The 25057-nt window shown below is 34.6% G+C and overlaps 1 protein-coding gene across 1 annotated transcript; it reads right to left on the minus strand.

The window, feature by feature from the left end:
• Nucleotides 1-231: 231 nt before the first annotated feature.
• Nucleotides 232-11643, minus strand: LOC137933006 (androgen-induced gene 1 protein-like). Its single transcript, XM_068776732.1, has 4 exons — nt 11396-11643; nt 10791-10931; nt 3028-3248; nt 232-589 (listed from the first exon to the last, which is right to left on the minus strand). Exons 1-4 carry the CDS (start codon nt 11591-11593, stop codon nt 409-411), a joined length of 741 nt encoding a protein of 246 aa, XP_068632833.1. The 5' UTR covers nt 11594-11643; the 3' UTR covers nt 232-408.
• Between the last annotated feature and the right edge of the window lie 13414 nt (nt 11644-25057).

Consider the following 25057-nt stretch of genomic DNA (forward strand, 5'->3'; position numbering starts at 1 on the left):
AAGGTCGTCAGAAAACTTGAAAGCTGTTTCCTTCCTTCCGACCTTCATGAAAGTCTATTTAGGAGGTTCATCTCCATCAGTAGACGTGCTATAGTTGAAATGACAATTACGATGATGGGAATGAAGTATGACAACACGCACATGATATTATATTTCACAATACATCGAAACACATCCGTGAATGTGAGTTGCATTTATTAAGCTTATATTTTCATTACAATATCACTGTATCATATTAAACTTATAAATAAATAAAACATATCACCTATTTGTTACACAGAATGTACTGGAGAATCACGTAAGTAAATATTAACACCGTAAAATACACAAACACTTATAAATACTTTAATAAATTACAAAGTAAATTTAAGTACACAGTAGACGCAGTATACTTCGTCGATGTGAAGATCACGTGATTTTTTTAATATCCCTTTTTTCACTCCAGAGTAAATCGATAACGAACCATTGTCCCGTGTAGTAGAATAGATGACCAATGAACAAATGTATAATTAATCCGATAAATTTGTACGTTGAAAATGATTTAAGCCCTGGATAAACATATTCTCCTTTCACTAAGCTTGTGATGCACCTGTTGACAGACAATTTATAATGTTATAATCTTATGAAGAGTTTAGAAAAAAAAAAGATTGCTCCATCTACAAGAAGACTCAAGAGAATCTATAGTTTGTTTTGTCAGCAAAAACTTATAAAGTTACAATTATTTCCGATAATTCTGTATAAAACAATATGTATAAGTAATGTATGTAATATATGTTACATTATATTTTTTATTGGAATGCGACTTCTGGCAGTACAAAGTCTCTAAGAACAGATAGCTAACAATTAATTTTAGTGTCTAGTAACACTTATTGTGAAAACGCTGTTTCTTACAATATTATCAATAGATTACTTTCTTTTTCTCAAACTATCTATTTTAAGATAGGATATATTGATTGATAGCAAACGAACTATACATTCCGCTCTTTAAAGTTTGACACATACAACCAATCACCCTGTTTAGTACCTGGCATTTGAATACATATATAATACCTGTCCGCCACCAGCTTTTTGTGGCGTAAAATATAGAGAGTAATTTTAAACAAATATAACAGAAATATCTTGGTACTCAATTCAGTCCACGTGAATTATAGTTAGAATGAACGCCCTCTTAACTTACCTTGCAGGTACAATTCCGTAAAATCCGATTTTAGCTGACCTCTACTGAGTGTAATAAATATCTACAATAAAGTTTAAGTCTCTGAGCCTAATGGTCCCTGAGCTATCGTGATGAATAAGTGGAAATCTCTTTAAGATATAAAGCCCCGGTAGTCCAGCGGTAGACGACTGAGACTTGCAATCATAGGTCGCGGGTTCGATTCCGGACATAGTCTTATATATTATTCAAACTTTGTACATTATTTATATAGGATTGCCACTGCTCATTAACAAGTGGAGTAGATTAAGTGCAGCAGCGTCCTCTGCGTACAATAATACAAAACTGCTCGTGATCGTCAAAATGCCTGTTAAGCGTGGGATATTCCTCCATAGATATCTTTGGGGAAGGTCTATATCTTGCAGTGGGCGTCTATGGGCTGAAACGATGAGATAATATTAACTAGGTGCAGAGAGAAAAACGTTATTTTGGATATTGAGGAAATAGAAAGTTAAGGTTTTTTAGATTTTCTTTCTTTTATTAATATTAAGTAAGGACTATTATATATAACAGTGATCGAATATTAATTGAAAAATATTGCTCTTTGAAAACAACTTAATAAAAAAGTTTTATTATACTCTAAAAAATAAAATAAAATGTATTTATGAATTTGTTTTATCCAACCTCTAGGCGGACAAATGACCTTGCGTTAGATATTGTACGGAAATACATAATTTTTGGTTTTTTACAAAAAACACTAATGTATTCACCAGTTCATTATTGGAATGATTATAATAATTTAATCAATAAGGTAGATGGTAACATTTTATACATTTATTGAAAGATGAGTAGAAAAATATGAGAAATTTAAGATATAAACTTTTACTTGATAAGATCATAGGAAATCTACAGGCGAAGACCTATGACCGGCAAGCGAAGTCTTACGGCTTAAATGATGTTGAATGTTTTTGAAACAAAAAATGTTTCTGGTGTATTCAAAACTTGTGTATATTCTTTACTACACCGGAGTTTTCTACTATCGGAGAAATATAGCTCAAAATGTAACTTCGTTAACACATGCGTAGTCACAGTTACAAATCATTTCAAGATCTCGTGTATTCCAGTGGCTTGTTGTATGGCGCAATATACTAGGCAATCTATTCTGCAATGTGCCTGTTAATTAATTTTTATTTAACAACAATGTTCGAGTTATCATTGTGAAACTATAATGTCAAATAAGTCTCAGGGGATATACATGTGTGCGTAATGGCAATGGAATCTATGAGACCAAATAAATTTCTAACGATGAATAGACGTCAAGACGTTTCTTCTTCGTCCTTTCAGCCGATGGACGCCCACTGCAAAGCCTAGGTTTTCCCCAAAGATCGCCACGATGACCGGTCTTGCGCTGCGTTTGTCTACCTAGTGGGAGGTCTACCCACACTGCGTCAAGGGAGACGTCAAGACGTGTACGGACGTTTTTTTCAGGCTGTTTGATTATAAACGTAAAAGTTTTCAAGGGGCAAATACCAACCTCTTTTGCTGCCAATTAATGTGTCGTACACCCTACTTAAAAATCAATGTAGCAAAAAGGCGTTTGCAAATTTCGATTAATACATAAAATTAAAATTAATTATTGTTCACTATCTATCTCCGCAAACTTTCTAATTTCATAAGTTATTGGCTTGTCGTATTTCAACATATTTCAAAGTGAATAATTTAATACAGGATGATTGGAAAATATGTCAAAAATGGCATTTTCCTGACCAATGAGTTATGCAATTAATTCATTAAAACCTTTACTTCTATAACCAATAGCTCTGTATGTTGAAAATAAAAAGTTATCATTAATGTTTATTAAATAAAGTACTCACACAAAGATGTAGCTAGTTACGTATATGAAAAGAAGACAGAGTCCCCATTTAAAGTTTTTTGGTTTCTGTCGCGGTACAAGCACTAAATCCAATATAACAAACACCAATGAAGCTGTGTGCATACTGTGTTGCTCCCAAACCGCTACATATTTATCGACTGACAATGGCATTAATATCTTTCTGTCCTTGTTCCACAGATTCCAGAATAGTATATCGGCATACTGAAAGCAAGTAAAATTAATTTAAAAAGTGAGTATATGTAGGTAGTTTTTATAAAAAAACACTTATAGGTTGATCATTTGCTGTCAATTAATATATGTTACGCGCGATAAAAAATCATTGATTTCATAAATAATAAATAAGTAAAAAATCGTTTTTAAAGTACCGAATACTATAAAATAAAATTAATTATTGTTTACTATCTGTCCCTGCAGAGTTCGTACTGCCCGAAGTTGTAGACTTGTTACATTGCAATACAAAAAATAAAATAATGTTACGTTACGTGCAAGGATAGGGTTTGAAATAAAATGCCCCTTGTACTAAAAAAAGTGTGTTTAACTTTTATATATATATATATATATTTTTGTTTCATTATTACGCCCACTGCAAAGCATAGGCTTCCCTTAAAGATCTGCACGTCCACATCCAGCGACTTCCCGCGACCCTAACTATATCATCAGTTCCGGACATCGATTCGTGGTCCCTACTCTAAAACTTTTAAGCCTCAACGGCCGTGCCAGCATTTTCCAAGCTTCGTCGGTGACTTTTCGTCACCTCATTTCTGATTCGATCTCGAAGAAAAGTTAAAAGCTCCGAGCATAGCTCTTTCCTGTCCTCTGGAGCTTGATTATTCGTATAAGTCCTTTGAACTATCCAACTAATGTGAAATTAATACAACAGGCCTATGGAAAGCCTGCGCGCCATGCCTTGTCGGCAATCTCATGCACGCACACATACACACGAAATGAATACATGTTCACATTAATTCCCCCTTTTTTTAAAAAAATTGTGTATTTTTATTGTGTCTACTTTAATTAGTCCTATAATTATAATTGTATTGAGTGTAATAAATATATTTATATATTTATCATAACCCACCAAAGAGTTCAAAGCCCTCGCACAAAATCTCTCTAAAAAAGACCTTGTAGGGTAAAATAATTTGGCTGCAAAGCTCCGCATAGCCTCCGGTCTATTGGAGCGCTTTCAGGCGATCGCGGTACACTCGGCGCTTTCCGTCGCTCTTAAAGCGGAATTCAAATATCTCTCCAAGTTTTTTGCAACGATAGACATCCTACATCGAGCCACCGGCGGGCATGATGCACCCTACAATTATTACTGTCACACAGACACAGGTGGCCGCGTCCGCCTAGCCTGCGTTCAAGCGACGGTGGTCGAGTGAGGTCCGTATCTCCTCCGATCACCGAGCGTTTCTCGCTTTGCAACTATATAACACCCCATTTACTGTACTATACACCTTATCTAAAGGACCACTCGTCATCTAGGGTAATTTTCTCTCTCATTCACGGATCATTTTTTTCGTGAGCTCAATTTAGATGAAACTGCACAAAGCCTAATTCTTCTAGTAGCATGACTTCAACTATATCTAATGCAAATGCATATTATAACAAATGAATTGCTTAGCGCGAAATCAGTTAACGGTTTGATCAATCCTTTTATCTTTAAGGCTGCCTCTTAAGGAACGAGGAAAATTCCATGAGACTCCACGATAGATATCGCACCGAGAAAAGACTGCGTCTTCGCAAACTTCAAAAGCCAGTCAAAGAACGGCTCGCAGAGCACAGAAACAAAAAATAGGACGGTCTGCTTAGTGACCTCAAGCTTAAAAAAGACGCCTTTAGGCGTCTGGTTCGAAGTCTCAAAGCAGACGACAGCTCTGTTATGTCCCCTCTCATTAGAGAATCCGACTCCTCCTTACCATTCGAGGACGCCGACAAGATTGAATGCCTGGTCGACTGCTTAGAGCATGCACTGCCTCATCTTCACCAGTGGACTCTATCCATCTGCGTACGGTCGCATCTGAGGTCCGGATCAAATCGGCGCTGCCGCCGAGCGGACCGGAAATCCCTCCTGTCTCCTCTGAAGAGGTCGCAGATCTTATAAAAGGTCTTAAAAACAAATGAGCCCCAGGACCTGATGGCATATCTAACAGAGTCCTAAAAATCCTTCCTTCTTACCTTATTCTCCTACTCGTTTCCAATTTCAACTCCATTATCGCCTGCTGCTTCTTTCTAGATATCTGGAAGGAAGCGGTGTTGGTAGGGATTCCGAAGCCTGGCAAACCAAGGAATCGCCTTTTATCTTATCGCCCTATTAGCCTCCTGAACACCTTGTCGAAGCTATACGAATGCGTCTTTCTCGAGCGGCTTAAAGACGTCGCTCACAGGCAAAATCTCCTCCCGGACGAGCAGTTCGGATTCCGGAACCACCATTCATGCAACCATCAAGCACACAAATTCACGGAATCCATTCTCAACGGCTTACCAGCGATATACCGAGAGATAGCAAGGTCCTGTAGTAGAGCGCGCGCATTAATTTCGCGTCATTTCCAAGCCGTGGCCACCCGCCTAGGCGAGTGGTTTAAGAAATGGAGAATAGACGTTAACTCTGCCAAAAGCCAGGCCAGGATTATATACTCGCGTCGACTTTTGATCCCCCCAACAAGTAAGCGGAAGCGCCTCGCCGTCCGGGGCACCCTCATCCTCTTCGACCGATCCATCCCTAGTAGAGATTCGGTCAAATACCCCGGGTTCACCTTAGAAACCAAACTAACATTTAAATAGCATGTTCGCTAATTCAAGCATAAAGAATCTCACATCCTAAAAAGGCTTTACCCACTCATTTGCTCCTCAAGAATACTATCACTCAGTCCCAAGCTGTACTTGTACAAGGCTTGCGTGAGAACAGTTTTCTCTTACGGGAGCGTTGTATTCGCGCACGCCGCACCCACCAACACCAACGCTCTACAGATGCTCCAAAACCCCTTCACCCGGATAGCAACGGGGGCAGATTGGTTCCAGCGCAACGTTGACCTCCTTAGCGACCTCAAATTCACCACGGTCCAAGAGTTCTTTCTGGCTTGCTCAAAAACTTACTTTGAGCCGGCCTCCGTACATCCCAATCCCATAATAGCTAGCACCTCATGCTACTCCCCCCGCACCTCAATAAAGACCAAGAGACGTCCTAAAGACGTTCTCCTCCCGCCCATCAGAGGGTTCTTACAGAATACACCGCACCCCCTGTAGACACTCACAACACTGCAAGCGCAAATCACTCAATACCATCAGCAACCACTGCACCTGCAACACTTTACACAGGTCGTCGCGTTCTACATAACAAAACAAAACATCACCCACCTCGCAACAACACCCGTTTTTAGTTAGCGGCCGCCCGCTCCCTAACCGCGAACAGCATGGGCGGACCGTGGTTGGATTTGGATTCCTCTTCGGCTCGCCTGTGGTCCACGCAGCCGTCCCAACCCGTAAGCACACTCCAGCAACACACCTTGTCAAAGCTCTACCGTGAAGAGCTTTACCAACGCACGAGCGTCCCCGTGCAACTGGTAGGCGCCCCACCAGCTTTTAGTTTCTATTTTTAAATCTAGTCACGGACCCTTCCGCTTCGTGAACTCAGTACCGATGAAGCTGTAAAAGCCTTGGGGCTAACAGCATTAACATCTTCAGAAACAATACAATACAGGAGTATTGTAATACCGTAAACTGTTGCCTACAAAAGTTCCCTATTTTATGAAGCCTAGAGAAAGATATAACAAGCTTACCTTTATTTCTATTACAAACCTTATGTACATCGCTAATTTTATTGAATTTACGTAACAAAGACAGAGACCAAAATCAATAAATAAAGTGTAAAATCTGAAACACAATGTCTATTTTTCTATTTTTTATTGGACTGCTATATGCCAATAACTTTTTAAAGTCTGCGGGGCAACTAGTTATCAATAAAATTATAATACGAAGGCTACATGTTTCTAAAAATCATCTCAAATTTGAGATACAGTATGACCAACAACTTGTATTTTTTTTTTGCTTTTAGTTGTATTCGATGCTGACGTACCTTTTGAAGCTTTGACGAACTGAGAGCTAAAAACACTGTTTGATTTTTGTTTCAAACATGTTTAAACGCTCTTGAGATCGAAGTATACCAAGTAAGTAAAGCACATTAGGAATTTTAGAAAAAAAAATCCCCGAGTCTGGTACATATTTTTAGCCTTGAAAATATACGGTCTAATTTATTCATACGCAGCCAATTACTTTTGATGCAAATGTATATTTGCATATTCATATCTAGTCATAGTTTGTTTACTTATTAGAATATGTCAAACTAGTTTTATTTATTTTTAAAAATACTTTTTTTCCTCGTTTATGTATTTTTTTATGTAAGATCATCTCATAAACAGTGTTAGTCATACGTTAATATTGTTAAATGATTAAAACGAGCATTGTCATAACATACATAATGGTATCTTATGTTATATATGCACATCTCTTTAACCCATACAATACGCTATCAGACAATCTGGCAATAAAAATAATATATAGTGACCCAATTCGAGCATTGCTACTTAAAAAATAAGTGTGAGCTATCCTATGTGCGTAACCCGCTTCATCTATAAGTATCAGTAAGGTAATAGTGATCTTACGATGCAAAAGATAAATCATTAAGCATGGTCTCAAAGTCTGAAGTGCATTGAGTCGAACACCTGTAATTACTGTGAAGGTCGCTTATGCAATAAGCGAATAATGATTATAAATTACAATAAGCAATAAATAATAATTTTCGAGGTGGAAGACGCACTGGATCTTATTGGAATAACGAACTCATAGGGATAAGAACGGATGTCTGCAGTCAGAGGGATAAGAAAGGTGACTGAAGAGAAAGATGCTATAATGAAAACCATAAATGTTCGAGTATATATGATATTTCTACTTATGTACTGTCTCATAATGATATCTCTAGACCTTAAGACTCAAAGGCATAACATTTGATGAGAATATTACTTTCGACGAGTAGAAAAAATTCAAATAACACAGTTATTTGATTTTTCCCTTATTGTCCTCAGCTCTGTAGTGCTGATAAAACTGTACTGCAGTACATAGTTGAGTAATGGTTCTCATTGTTAGTACTTTTTTAACTTACCTGTATTAATTTTAATAATTTGATGCGTAATTGGCTTGTAATAATTGTTTGTCAACAATAACCCTTTTTTTATTTGTTCTCACAGATAAACCTTGAATGGGTTTTACGAAATTGTATTGAGAGGAATTAGGGGACATAAGATAAATGCTTATTTTCAAAATTCTGTTATAGGAACTCGACTAGAATTTTTTTTCGACGTGTTACAAAAATGTTGAAATTCATTTCGTGACTATATATATATATTTTTATTAATTTTTGCATAGGTGCTTTTGGGATTTTTTAACAATATACTTCAAAATTTGAATTTTAATTAGGGGTTAAGATAATAATTGGCTTCGGAGAGTTGTGAATGTTATTTCATAAAAAAAAACACAACAATTTTTTTCCTGTTTGTTTCTACAATAAATTTTGATAGGACCACCGCGATGTCAATATTACCGCCTAACGATAGCGCGAAAATATTGCTGTGTTTCAGTGTGTGAAAGCACTGTTTCTTTCTTTCCTTGCGTCGTATCCCCAAGGTCCATCCACTAAGGAGGATTGTGACTCTCTTTGGAAAATTTGTCGCGCATTATATTAGGCCGTTTGTGCATTGTTTCGGCTAATATGGTATCCATCGTCTTTTGGACCTGATACCACAGATAGTATAATTAGTAAGTTATTAAAACCGACCATCTTATAAACCACGTTAAAAAAGTGGATTTATCGATGGGCAGAATATTCTATGACAAACTTTTGTACAGATATGCAATGTTATTGTAGACAAAATTAAGAAATTTGTATTAACAAAGCAAAATTATGTATAACTCTGGTAGTTGCCCGTGACTTTGACGTGGGTCAAAGTCACGGGCTTTAAATATACGATATAAATATTTTGACATGTAAATTATTAACTAAAAATATCTGTTATACTGTTATTTTCGCAATTTGCTGTCAACTTCATAAAACGCAGAGGTCTAAATTAGCTAAGAAACGTTATTATGAAAGAATCACAATGTTGAAATTTTATGTAAACTACACGATGTTGATGTATTTTAGCGTACTATAATTTTGCACTAAATACGATTTTTATATTCGTCACGCTGTATACACAAAAAATATGTAAATTATATTCATTCGACCGCTCGAATATTTGGTATGAATAATATTATCATTGATATCAACCGTGAGAGCCTTCACAAAATCTTTTGTGGGCAACTGTGTAGGTTTTTACAATTAGGTAGTAGGTTTAATGAATTACTATGCAATGACTTTACCATAGAGTTTTTTTAGCATGTACATGTAGCATGTAGTACACTACAAATTACTTTTTAATGACATTTTCACAATTGCCTACTTGTCATAGTCGTCGGGAAACGTTAGACGCAGGCTTCCAACCGGTCCTTTTGGAAATCTTTCGGTGAGATATATTTCTTGCAGTGGACGCCTTACGGCTGAAATGATGATAATGATAATTACATTATTAAAGTTTACTGAATGTAGTCAAAATTCTGTAATAGCGTTAAAGATTTTTAAACCATAATAATATTTGAGTCACGAACAAACTGCTGTAGCAATTGAATTATAATAATAATTATTGTAAATGTTATAACAAAAGAACAGACTGTGTATGTTGTGGGATTTTCTAAGATATGAGTGTGTTAAGAACAAAGTGGTTACATATTTTAACTTGAAGGTTATTAAAGAATAGCTGAATTTCAATCCGGTTTCTATTAAATAAAATGTTCTGGTATTCTTTTGACGACTTACACGTGTAATCAAAACAAATTGATTTCGTGCACCGTCCGGGCAATACATTTCGATCTTTAAACGTGCCCGGGAAAAAGCTTGTTTACAGATATCTAAAGAAATATAAACTAGTAACAAGTTTTTGATATATTATCAAGCAGGAAGTTTATATCTAGTGTAAGATAATTAAACTCCTCACTCCTTTGAATCTAATTTAAAAATAATTATATACTCAATCAGGATAGAAGTTGCTTATCTTTTAACGAGTTTTGCGAAATGTTTGATCGTTATTGGCTTCTCATAATAATAAAGGAAGTATTGTTGTCGTAAAATTCAAAACACGAAGCGAATGGTAATATTACTTATGTTAAGTAAACAAAATAATCGTAAATCTTAGTAGACAAGGATGTATGCTGCTGTCGAATTTTTTTTAATTTTGTTTTAATTGTTCATTGACGGAGATATTACGTGTTGGTTAATTGTAATACCGTATACAGTTCCCCACAAAAGCGTTACTAATTTTATAATATGAAGTTCATAGAAAGGTATGATATAAATTGCGACTCGTGGGTATTCAAGAGGGCCTAGCCACTGTCCGATCTGTGCCATTTTCTGATTATATAATTAACGGTTCCCATATTGTATTATTTTGTAAAGACATATTAATGCAAATCGACTCGAAATACACTAATCTATAATAATAATCTCTAATCCATATCATTAGAACATAAATAATATTTGTTATCACATATCAGATTTAAATAATTTTGCATCGCCATAACATAAGTTCATCACAACCGATAACAAACGATGTCGCTAGATTCAATAAATATTTTCTGTTAAAAAAATATAGGTGTTACCAGTGTAGACGGCAGAATTAGGCTGGTAAAGTAAAAATCCCGAATATTCTTAAACTTTTTCACTATCGGTTGGTTTCCTTTTCCTTTTATTTCTTGCCAGTCGCAGTAAACGCAAATTGGAATGTACGGTAATGTTAGAATCTGTAATAAAATAGGTTTGATTGTTTAAGATATTACGAAACACAACATTTACCGATGTGAATATTTTAGGTTTCTGTCATTTAAATAAAACCGTTTAAAATGGAATTTTATTGGAGTTTATGTGTTAAGAAAATTATATAATTATTTAGACAATAATAAGATACGCACAACATATGGTACCTGGTGCCCTTTTTTAAATTTACCTTTTAAAAAAGCATATTATTGTCCTTAAAATTCTTAGTGAGAATTATTAAATATTTTAAAATTTACATAAATATTTTAAATAACAAATATGCAAACAAAATATTATTTTTGATCAAATTAAATTAACATTGAATAAAAATAAATAAGTTTTCGAAAGCAAATTTATGGTATTTTTTTAAGTTGTTGATATTTAATAATAAAATAACATAATGTCAAATTCTTGAGTAAAAGACGTAAGGATAATATAAAAAAAGACTTACATTGAACCATGTGGTAATTAATTTCCATTTTAATGTTAGATAGACCAGGAGATCTGGATCAGTAGAAGATGAAAAATCCTTATTCAGTAATACTACAGACATAATATTAAGATGAGCATATGTTAAACAGTATATAAACAGTCTTGCTTTAAGGAACAAGTCACTGTTTCTTAAGAAAACATTTTGCAAGTTCAACATCGTCGGGCGTCACTCCACAACCGCGGCTTGCGTTTGGTTTTAATAAACGCGTAAGAGGAACTCGGCTTAAACTTTTGTAACCGACACATATATGCACAGAGCTGTGTAGAAATAATCCGGTTTTTAAGACTATGCATTTCAACTATTTACGTTCAATATTTGTTTTTATAAAACAATTGAAGTTCCGCGAAAATGTAATAAATCCATTAAAAAAGTCTTAACTAATTATTATTTTTCGATAACAGGTTATGTTTTTGTTTACATCGCGAATGTCTGTGAATGGCAACCAGCTACTACGGAATTCGGTAATGAAATGGAAGACAATTTTCTTTTAAAAACGTTCTCATCAATATATCCACACTTGCTTAAATGCAATCGCTGCCGAAATCTTTTTGATTTCAAGGTAACAATAACTTTTACATCTCGATAGTTCTGTCTTAGAAAATTTTTTGTTCATCATTATGTGATTAGGAAGATGAACGACGTCATCTGATATATCTCGATGTTTTGTTCAGAGTGAACAAATAATGTTAAGTGATTTGTCAATATAATAGTATTCGCATGTTTTTAAAAGTTTTGACGTACATATGATATTAAGAACTTATTGGTTTTATTACTATACGTATTTCACATTTCTTTTAATTTTTTGAAATTCGTTTTTTTTCACGGAGTGGTAGTTGATATACATTTTTGTCACGTAGACTTGTGATTCCAAACCAGGATTTTAACACTTATTTTTGTGTATTTCCAAAAGTTTAAGATTTTACTGCTAAAAACGAAGGGTTATTATTTATCTACTTTGCAGGACCCATAATTTTAACCCGACAATTCTTTTGATTCACGTGCATGCTAACTTTATTATAGGGGTGTAAAGAGTACACACTCATTACAATATTAAGGGCGACTGCTCAGTCAAAAGTTGTGAGTTCGTCGTTTTGATTAACATATAACGCTATAGTTATTAGGTCGGGGAAAAGATTAAGAAAAATAAAGAAAAAGAAAAAGATTTTTTAAGAAAGCATTTTGACGCTCGTAATCTTTTTCATAAAACTTTTTGTAACTGGCTGGTTTGCTTACGTAAAATATATGACATGTAAATACGTGTTTCCCGCCATTTTTGTTTAGTTTTTTATCTATTTTTAAACAACGCAATTTTACTTCAAAATTCGGGTTTTTTCATTTTTGTTTTGAGAATGGGAAAACGTAATATACTTTGCGAAAAAAATGTTGACTTTTTTGGATTTATCTAAATATGTATGTGCATCAATTGGTAAAAAAAGGATTTTAAAGTTGAACAACACTCTGGTCGACTTGTAACGAATAATGTTGTTGGCTTTCACAACAGGACATAGGTCTTCCCTATAGATTTCCAATAGGACCAGTTGGAAATGCAATTATGACCTTGTTAAGCCATTTGTTTATCCAAAATAGCAATCAGTTTAGGTTCTTCTCGTATGCCCTAAAAACGTAATGATTTGCGGCATTTAATACATGCTTAATAACCTTTCTCACTATTAGGTGATATACATGTATAAAAATGATGAAAACCGCCGGATGCCTTGTTATACATTACCAATGTGATTGAGATTTCGCTAAACAGATTAAGCATCGTAAAGGTCATAATATTTCGTATAGTCGCACGTGCTTTGTTAAAGGTGCTGCTTTGAGAACCCATGCGACTGGCGAGTTGCTTGCGCAATTAAACATTTTTGAATAACGAGTTTTAGCATTTATGTTACTTAATTTGCTAAGTATTATTTTAGATGCAGTTCTGTTTACATATCTAATCGTTATCTAATTGTTTCTTTTTAATATTGTCATTTATAATACATTTAAGCTGCCGGCTCCCTAAATTCTCTTTACTTACGTTCCGAGTATGTTTCGATCGTACTAAGCGTGTGACGTAAAAATACGTCGCGGTTTCCCGAGCAGAGGGAAGCCGATTGTGCAATGAAAACAGTGGTAGGCAGATACGCATCGGTTTAGAGCCGTCCTGGAGTCGTGATGGTAATTATGTGACCTACCATACGTACGTAAATTTTTCTGGTTATAATTCCTGTTTTGTAAAATGTATTAGTTTCAATAGATGAAACTGCGTTGATTTTATGGTTTAGGGTAACATACAAAATACTTTTTAGTATATGCCTGATATATTATGAAGTACGTGGAGTTGAAACGCAAGAGACAAAATCGATCTGGATGGCGACGTATTGTATACGCCATCTGCTCCAGCGGGGGGTCAGAGGAAACTAACTAATTGTCTAAACTAATTAAATGTCTGATTCTGATTCAAGAGGCCAAAAGGCGATATGGACGTGAAACAGTAAAAAGACAAAGAACAAAAAAAAATGCTTACTAGACATTAAAATTTAGTTTCTATATTCGTTGCGTAATATAAGACGTAACACCCATGAAAAAGTAACGATTTTTCTTGAAGAAGTTGAAAACAGTGGAAATTGTACAAATAATTTGTAAAACCAGTATCAATTTGAAATTTTGTTAATAAGCTTGTCTTTAACTACCTACAAAATACTAGTTTCTAGCACATTCCTATTGTTTCGGATTAATTTGTTGTAAATTTTAATTCCCAAGCCCACAAAAAAATCTCACATGTCCTCGAAACTTTATTAAAACGAACAAATTTTTACTAATACAAATATAATTTGTTTAGCAAACCAATTTACAGAATTACATTTATTATCATAAAGCGAAAAGAGAACGTAATTTTAGGCAATGTAAATCAGACTTTATACATTTTTTTTAAATTATTATTTATTAACTTTAAATATGAGTAGCGTAGCGGCATCTCAATTTCACGTCAAGATTATTTTTATAAAAAATAAATGGTGACAGACATGGACAGTTTACCTTGTGGCCAATGTTCCCGACAAGGCATCGCGTTTTGAATGCGTGCCATTACACGAAAAACGGAGAAGTCATTGACGAAATTTAACAAGGTGTCATCATGACCCACTCAAATTGTTTTATAATTTTATTCAATTAAAACAGTGTAACACATTTTAACTTTTATGTAACATTAAAATATAGGGTGATTATTTAGACGTGTAAAGCTTTAAACGGATGAATTGAAAGCTTTTTTTCAGTCAATTAATGTACGTAACATCCCATTCAAAACTAAATGGTTTACGAGATTTAATAATGTGTTGATAATATTGTAAAACAAAGCGTTTTCAAAAATTCAGTTTCGTCGTTTTTAGCCCATAGATGCCCACCGTAAGGTCTATACCTTGTAAGGTCATTGGTGATTATGGTGTATCCCCCTATGCATAGGCATAGGGGGATACACCATAATTACCAATGAGCCATACATGAATCCCTTTAAAGCTTTTATATCTATAATATAACCAATCAGCCTGTATATTTAATATTATTTGACCGTCAGTCTCACTGTTTTGAGGAAATAAACCAAATGATTATTTTGTTCTGTTACTCATTTGTTAATGTTGATATTTGCTCTTAACCAAGTTTATTTAGTCAAAGGATATTCCCTGAAACGTAGATATTTACCGACGACGAGTTATCTGTGTGTTTACTTGGGTTTATTTGAAAATACCATAATAGTTAATAAGTGGACATCGTTTTTTAGCGGTAATTAAGTGTTATTGTTAATTATGTATTCTGTAATTGGATACATAATATTTAATTAAAAGTACTTTTCAATTTATCATGTTTACTTTTGAAAAGGGAAGATAATTATTTGTATGCCTTCGTTTATCATCATCATCATATGATATCAAGGGAACTAAGCCAGAAGATAATATTTTCGACAATGCAGAATGTCCCTCGCCGGACACCTTCCACTAATACAAATACCTCCCTGGTAAGAAAGAGATATTCCGTTCGGACATTAGTACGCTCACCTCCTTAGGCAGTCTTGATTGCTGGCGACTTTAACAGCAAGCACGACAGCTGGAATCTCAGCTCTAACAATGCAAACGGCTCTTAACTTTACAAATTAGCCGACGAACTAGGTTTAGCCATAAGGGCTCCCGCATCACCAACTCGCTCCCCCAACAACCTGCTCCCTCACAGGGACTATTGTCAACCTAGCCCTGTTTAGCGACAATGAAATTAATAACATCGAGTTGTTTCACGAACTCTACTCTGACCACCGTTCCGTCCTAATGCAACTGGGCCAGAGCGCTATAGAGGTTCTTACAACCAAAACTAGCGTTAACTGGCATGCCCTCGAGTCTAGACTCAAGGACATGAGCTGTCAGTATCTTTCTAGTATTCTTAACAACCTCAACTCGCCTGAGGAAACCCTACAGAAAATAACTCATTTGCTAAACAAGTTCACCTAGCCACCGAACAATTTACCCGGAAGACAGTCATCAAGAGCAAGTTTGTCGACTCTCTCTCGGACTATATTCGGCGCCTAATTAAAAAAAAAAAACGCTGTCATGAGACTCCACGATCGCACCGTGGAGAATAGACTGCGCCTTCACAAACTTCAAAAGCTAGTCAAAGAACGGCATGCAGAGCACAGAACCAAGAAATGGCACGATCTGCTTGGTGACCTCAAGCCCACAAAAGACGCCTTCTGGCGTCTCAAAGCAGACGATAGCTTACTCACTTCGCCTCTCTCACTCTCACTTTCACTCATCTTCGCCAGTGGACACTATCCATTTGCGTACGGTCAAATCTGAGGTCTGGATCAAATCGGCGCTCTCGCTGAGCGGACCGGAAATCCCTCCCGTCTGCTCTGAAGAGGTCGCAGATCTTATAAAAGGATTTTAAAAAAATCAGCCCCAGGACCTGACGGCATATCCAACAGACTCCTAAAAATCCTCCCTCCCCTCCTTATTCTACTGGTTTCCATCTTTCCAGATATCTGGAAGGAAGCGGTGGTGGTAGGGATTCTGAAACTTGCTCAAAAACTTACTTTGAGTCGGCCACCGCACATCCAAATCCCCTAATAGTTAGCGCTTCACGCTACTCCTCTCGTACCTCAGTTAACACCAAGAGACGTCATTAAGACGTTCTCCTCACGCCCATCAGAGGGTTCCCACGGAAGACTCCCCACACCGCACTCCCTGCAGACATTCACAACACTGCAAGCGCAAACCACCCAGCATCACCAGCAACCACTGCAACTGCAACACTTTACACAGGTCATCGTTTCTACATAACAAAACAAAACATCACCCACCACGCCACAACACCCGTTTTTAGTGGGCGACTGCCCGCTCCCTACTAGCGAACAGCGTGGGCGGACCGTGGTTGGATCCGGATCCCTCTTCGGCTCGCCTGTGGTCCACGCAGCCGTCCCAACCCGTAAGCACACTCCAGCAACACACCCTGTCAAAGCTCTACCGTGAAGAGCCTTACCAACGCGCGAGAGTCCCCGTGCAACTGGTAGGCGTCCCACCAGCTTTTAGTTTCTAGTTTTAAATCTAGTTTACAGACCCTTCTGCTCCGTGAACTCGTTACCGATGAAGCCGTAAAAGCCTTAGGGCTAACAGCAGAAATAAAACAACAAAAAAGGGTAGAAATGTATGTGTTTGTTCTGTTGATGGGTAAAAAACAGGGTGATAACATAAAAAATACAAAAAACAACCGCTAAGTCGCTAAATGATGTAAACCAAAGTAGGAATTAAAGGAGCATTTTACTTAATACAATACTTACCAAACAGGAATGTAACTTTATGCCTTTATTTAATGTAGTTAATATAAAGATATTTTATATTGTTTGATTTACACGTTATGTAGCTAATGTTGCATTATTTGTTTTTATTTTAAACTATGCACACAGTGCATAGATTTATAAAAAGGTCTTGGAAAAACTAACATTTTTTAGCGATTTAGTAAAGTTTACAATGTTTTGTTATATTTGTTACGTCACTGGTAGTAATATGTTTTTTTTTGTAATTATTAAACCAATACGATTTAAAAATGATTATAATTTTTTTATCATAACACTAAAGATCTTTCTTTTTCATCTCCCGAACATTTTCACTTACCTCATAAAATGAGAAAGCTGTAGGTGGATGTAAGAAAAAGATAAATATGTAATTCATTTATATGTAATCAACATAGGAACCTTTAATAAAACTTCTTGATCATCAACATTTTTTTAACCTATTTTATATTTAACCGCAGCGGGCGTCGCAAGGTGTTATAGTTGTTAAGAAGAACCAGGAAGAAACTCTACACCAGTATATCTTTTAATAGTTTAACAACACAGATTTACACACACACTTTGTTAAATATCGCCTAAGTGAAATCTAAATAATTAAGCAACATCATTGCCAAGGATTCTTGTCATTTAAATATTCGCTTATTGAATAATAAGCGTTTTCCGTTAATTTACTTTTAATATGCGTTTTAAATTTTATAAATGGTAGTCCAATAATGTTTAAGGGAATTTTCTTAAAAATCTGACCCCTTTTATTACAAATGATTTAGGGAAAAAATGTTCCCTATGATTGTACCATTTTATTTTTATGTTCTTAGTTTTTGAAAGAAGTAATCTTTAGATTCTGAAGTGGAGACCACCAATCGGTAAGCGCAGTGTAGGTCGTTCACCTACATGGTGGATAGATAACTTCGTTAAAGTCTCTATAAAATGTTAAGATAAACATGGCTTCCAGGAATCAATGATGTATAATTCAATGAAAAAGAAGGAAGCATTTATACGTTCATAGTAGTTTTAGGTCCAAATTATCACAGAGCAGACTTTTGTGTGGGAAAATTTGTAGCGTTCGGGTTCCCTTTAATGTAACCTCAATTATTAGCAAAAGTGTCTTTCATATCGTGTTGATAATAAACATGTCTATTTCTAAAGACCTGTGCACAATTTCAGAAGTTGTAATTTAAGTTATGTAGCGATTTTTATCAATACAACCGTGGGACATCTACTGCTGGACATAGATCTTCGCTGCAGATTGACCTGCAGGAAGTGATCGCTTTCAACGTCTTTTGACGAGCCAAATAAGGTCAACTGTCCACCTTGAGCTAGAGTGTCATAAGTTGCATTTGCCGGCGTGTGGTCTCCATCGCAGATCCTAAAGGTGCCAGCGGCCAACCTGCTGGGCTAAGTACTTACGTTTGTCTTAGAATCTCCCTATTTTTGATCTTTGATCTCCTAGACAAATTCTGAGCCCTTGTTGAGCGATTGTTAGCATGCAAACAAAGCCTGATGTTCGGTCATTGAGAAGTTTAATCACGTATTGCTAGTGTTACATCTTAAGATAAAAATAAAGAGTTGTCAACAATTTGTAAGTTTAAATAGAATTATAACAGAAAACCATGCAAGTTTCACATACACTATTAAGTTTCTCAGTGTCTTTAACTTCGAACATCTTGGTCACCTTGGTTTTATTTGCGGGTATAGATTTAACTATACATTACTTGAGAGTAAGTCAAGGGTCAGTATCCATGCCGTTTCGTATCATTGACCTTTGTGACATAAAGTTGTTTACTCATGACCGGAAATCGAAAGCCACCCAATTAACGTGTGGCAGGTGTGGTGATCACGTACGGAAATTTTTATCTTCCTTGAATTTTGTTGTCACTTGTATTTGTATTTCTTACTCGCCTCTATAATATATACGAAATACGAGTTTGTTAGGAATTTGTTTTGACGCCTTCTCAGTGACGTCAATTATAAGTATTCCATTCACCGTTTCAGGTGTCGTAATCCATTTTTGAGAGAGAGGCCGGGTTCATGCTCAAGGCTGAAGGCACAGCTTTAAAGAGGACTCCTTGCTATGGCGTTTTAAATTTGAAATGATTCTACCAATCCTGCTTCGAATTCCATTCCAAAAATGATCTAGTGTTCAATCCTGACAGGCCTAAGTCCTTCTGCTGGTTTTGGCGAGATTTCACTGTAACATCTCTCGCTGCTATCTCTATCGCATACACATTTACTACGGACTTATTCCTAGGTATTTAATTGCTAGGTAGTAGTACCTTTTTTAAAGCGGGGATTGAGGTATATTTGTTACTCCAAGGAACAGTTAAATGTTATTGAAAATAGAAATAAATCTTGTGTAGAAGATACCACCGCTATGTCTTATACGTATTTATGTTTAAGGGTTCTATGTAAATCTTTGTGACCATTAAAAATGGTTACCAACATAGATATACTTTGTAGCAACTGTTACCATCACCATCTACCAATTCACATTAAGTTCTGGTAATAGAACTGATGACTATGAGTGAGAGAGAAAGAGAGACTTTTCTTTCAGTGCAAACTAGAATTCTAATAGGTCAAATAAAAAAAAAACAAATTTATAAATTGGCATTATGTATATTACGTATAGCATGTTTTAATGTATAGACACAATATGTTAACTATATCTCACAAAACGCAAAACTCATGATAATTTAGTTATCTGATCATCTTAATATAACTACTATACATGTTTAACTAAATAAGTTAAAAAACTTGTTTGAAATTAAAGAGATTATTATACATAAAATGAATCTAACGACATTAAATAAAAAACAAACAACACAGTATTTTTTTTAGTTTTCTAACAATAATCGACCCTTGGAATTAAGTATGTTTCCTTGAGGTAATCGACAAATAATAATAATGAAAATAAAAAAAAATATGTCGACCGTCAGTTTATTACACAAATAGTGAATTGTTCAGCGAATCGAATAAGAAAAATGGCCTTCGAAAAAAGTGTCCCGTCTTATTCGCCAATTACCCCTGATAAACGAAAGGCCCTTTATCATCTCTTGACAATTTTAATATGAAAACTACCTATTATTTTAGGCTTAGAAATGACTTTTTAGTCAAAATAGGTTTGTTAATAAAAATTTCATCATAACGAATTATAAAGACCATCATTATGTATCACTATATTGTCGAGTTTATTTGAACCAAATATTTCAATGCAGCTATTTTTAGTAAATATAGTAGACCTTTGTCCTATTATTCTCCCGTCGTTAGACATGGCAGGAAATTTCAGGGAGTAAGCTAGCCTGACAAGGTGGTGAATCTCTATAATGCCTTGATACGATATGTCTCAGCATTTTCAATGGGCACTGATTAAACTTACAAGCGCTCTAGAGGCCTTCGCAAAAATACGTAAAACGTCCTCTGGAGTTTTTAATCATCATCATCATCGCTCCAACTATATAACGTTCACTGCTGGACTTAGACCTTCCTTATAGATTTCCAAGATAGAAAGCAGCCTCCAACTATCATCTTCCGTGATTCGTCATCAGTCCAGTGGAAAAAATGCATGAACTTTATTTGACTTACACGAATTCAGGTTTTATTTTATTGATTTAAATAATTAATAATGTTTATTATCAAAATGCAAAAACAATACGATTCAAGCGACAAGCAATTAAAAAAAAACTGTTGTTTTATTGAATTTAATTTTTATGCATCCGATATCACATTGTAACTCAATTAAAAGTTATTTACAATGTACTTAAAGTTTATATATTATTTCATTACATAAAATGCGTATGATTTGTACTCTTTATAGAAATTATATTTTTTTATTACTGCCCTGTTTGTGATTAACGAAGAATGAACTTTTTACACTAGATTCGAAATTTAAACAAAAAATTTATGTCATTTAAAAAAATATCCAGTTTTAACTTTACTATGTTTTATTTACTTCCTATCAAACCGTAATAATTGCTAAAAATAAAGACAGGCTACATTTAATTGTACAACTTTCAGGTTTATTTTTATTTGATACGAATCTAAAGAATAATATTTATGATAATTAGTTCTTCCGTAAGAAGCCCACAGGTGGAAACCCGAATCACGTATTTTTTGGTAATCTTTAAACAATGGATGTAATAAATAACTTTAAAATAATATGGTTTTTATTAACGCTGTAGCAGTTGACCCCTAAACTGAACTGTTCACATTGACCTTTAAGTGTTTGTAAATAATCGAGGCTATTGTTCTTTATATATTGTACGTTAAAGATTTCATTTCATTCGCTACTTCAGTTAAGATTTGAATATACGTAAAATAAGTGCTATTAAAAAAATTACCTATTATTTATATTGAATTTGAAAGAAGTAATGAGGAGATTTGCAAATGAACGAAAGTAACTGTTATAGCCAGAGGATTGGCAAATTGAAATGGCAGTGGGCAAGCCAAATAGCACGCGGAGCTGATAGATAGATAGGGCCTTAAAGTTCGGTAGTGGCGACTGCGGATGAGTAAGAGCAGCGTAGCAAGTTCGCCTACAAGGTAGACAGTCGATGTTATTAAGGTTATCGGAAGACTCTGGATGCAGGCCTCTCCCAACTGATCCTTTTGGAAATCTATGGGGAGGCCATAGTCCAGCCGTAGACATCCAATAGCTGTCATGATTATGGAAGTACAAAATTAGAGTCAACATGTACAAAAGCAAAGCATTCATACGTTATTTTTTTGTCCACGAGTAATTCTGTTTGTATATTGGCATTTCGAACTTTAACAGGTTTGTTGAAGCTACGCTGAAGGTATCTTTTTATTTCTTTTCAATCTTTTCTTCTCTTTTTCACTCTATGCCTTCAGTTCCCCGTTACTTTACATGTTAAGAACTATAAGATCGCTTAGGCGAGTACTCCATGGAGTGATAAGCCCCTGGAGGGGGAACCTCGGCTTAATCTTTAACTCGATACGCGTTTTATCATTCTAGGTTTTTGTTTGGGTCAAATAATGGCTTGTCCGTTTGTTATTTTAGGATAATTAAAAGAATATAAATATTTTCTTTTCAAATACAGTACAATGAAATAATATATGGTGCATTCTATCCATAAATTAATGGTTACAAAAATAATAACTCAAGGACAATATAACATGAAAAACCATTTTCACCTTTTGGATTGCTACAATTTAATTATTGTTTACTATCTGTCCCGGTACTGCCAGAAGTTAATACCATGTCGCATACCAATAGAAACAAAATGTACTTTATTTTAGAAATAGGTACAAAAGCATTAAAGCCTTTTACGGACTGATGAGCTATACATTCACCGCTTTAAAACTTTTACATCTATAACCAATTACCCTGGATAAGGTTTATTTACTTAACAACTAAAACAAATAGTATATAATTGACTCAACTACTTGCAATTTAAAGGCTTAATGTACTAACATTTTGTTCGGTTTAATCACGCGGTAGTTGTGTTTGCGGTCAACCGTCGCTGGACACTTATTAACCGCAGTTTACTTGTTTATATGTTTAAAATTGTGAACGTATTAATTAGGTTGGTAAATAAAAAATACGTTTCATAATTAATTATCATTACGTCAGCCGATAGACGCCCACGTACGACGCCCTGCTCTTGTTTTACACGCATTTAGCTACTTCCCGCGATCTTGATTGTCATCGGTATCGGGTCATAAATTGACTGTCATCGGTTCAAATATAGGGGGCTAACCCAAGTCGTTTCATGGTTATTGTTAAATATTATTTATTGTGTTTTTATTTGAATACTATGCTTTCTTTTGTAGTACATTACTGAAGATTTAGAAAAATATTGAATATCGGTAGCTTTAAATTTTCAAACTACAAGCGCTATCAAAATATTAGCATGAATGAGCACCGAGCTCGATCGGGGACACACGATGCATTTAAAATACTGATGTCGACTTGAATTTTATAGCTGCTATAGTCTGTGAAAGGTATAAACGAAAACGAAAATGTATAAGGTAAAAATACCTATTACCGTTGTAGGGGACTTATATTATCAGATATTAAAATTCACTGACGATCGTTATACGGACTGATTTCATTACAGGTACTCGTATAAAGCTTTAATATCAAAATCACATTTGCTTTCAATTAATAGTACATCTATCTAAAAGTTAATGTTTTTAAAAATAATAAATAACACAATGATATTATAGTAGGAAAAAGCGTTTTAAAAATTGGGATTGATACATACTAAAATGAATTATTGTTTATTATATGTTCTATTACAGCCAGAAATACGGGCTGGATGCATTCTAATAGAAAAAATAATTTAATGTAACTTATTTTAAAATGATCGTCTTTTACGGCTGGATTGAAAAAGGGTAAAAAACTTGAAAACTTTTCGCATTATAGATCGCGTAATGACCATTTCGAAAATTTCATTTTGTTATCGAAATCGAGTTTTGTTGTCGAAATTACACGACGCATAAGCTTATATGTAATATTATATCTGTAAAGCACAATCGGATACGTGAACATGTCGGTGATATGCCAATGACATTGTTTAAGAGCGAATTGACCTCAGTCAAGGTATTACTTATCGACCTTTTTGAACATTTAAGTACACGTGATATTCGTTAACTAAAATAAACATAAAGTTCATTGCTCTTACTTTTAAAGAAAAAGGTTTTAGATTGAATATAATAAATAAATATTGGTTTAAAATAACTTGATTAATTTATTTTGGTTATTGGATACTGCCGCCGACATTGATACAGAGCTGTTCATGCAGTTCATAATAAGAGTGCTAGACTCTGTCTGTGAAAACTTTTGCGAATAAAATATTTTGACAGAATGTAGTCGATATATACATATATGTACATTCTGATACATGAGAATATTTATCAAATACATGAGAAATAGCGACCTACATAAGGCTATTGTTATAAATAATGATACGCTTGTAAAAATTAACATAATTGCTCATATTAATTAAGTTTAAAAAAAAAAGATTATTAAAAATTTTGTTACAGTGTAAAGGATTTTTTGAATGTAATTAAAGCTTAAGAATTATTTGCTCTACCACTGTATTAAGGATATTGAAAGGTCTCTTTACAAATCTGGACGAGATTGATCCATGGTAGTTTAAAACTGAAATATACCGTTATAGGGGAGATCAATCTAATTCTGGTTAATCTAATCTAATTAGGTTCTTAGTTGGTCAAGAAATTAGTTTCCATTAGGTTCTATTCTTCTCATGATGTATGACTGATATCATTATTAGTATGAGATTCTATGTGGATAATAAAATTTATAAATTAGTAAAGCAAAAATGTACGACATTAAACTAAATTAAATGTAACTACATTTGGTGCGTTTTGCAAGTTATATGTTTTACTTTATCCTAACGTAAATGAGTCGGCGAGATACGTGGTTATCAATGATACCGGTTACACAAGTAAAAATCACAGAAACAGTTATAGTTATGTGTATGTTTTTTAATATTAAAAATATATTGACAAAAAAAATAAAGTTGGTAGATTATATTAACTCACCGAGCAAAGTTTTTATTTCAAGAACGAAATAATAGATTGTTCACATTACAAAAGTCATGAGAAAGATTTTTAACTAACGTAAGTTGTTGAAAGAAATACAATTTTAAAGAGGGGGCTTTAAGTTTTGTTTCACCCTTATACGGTGTAAAATCAAAGTTTTTGCTATAGGTTAAGTGTAAATGTACTGTCATAACAAATATATAACCCAAAATATATGGTAGACATACGAGTAACAAATATAGAAAAGAAGAGAAAGGAAGAAAAATGTTTTTTTGATC

This window comes from Battus philenor, unplaced genomic scaffold (assembly GCF_028537555.1).
Source record: "Battus philenor isolate CCGP_79_NKW_IND1 unplaced genomic scaffold, ilBatPhil1.0.hap1 SCAF_12, whole genome shotgun sequence".
NCBI lineage: Eukaryota > Metazoa > Arthropoda > Insecta > Lepidoptera > Papilionidae > Battus > Battus philenor.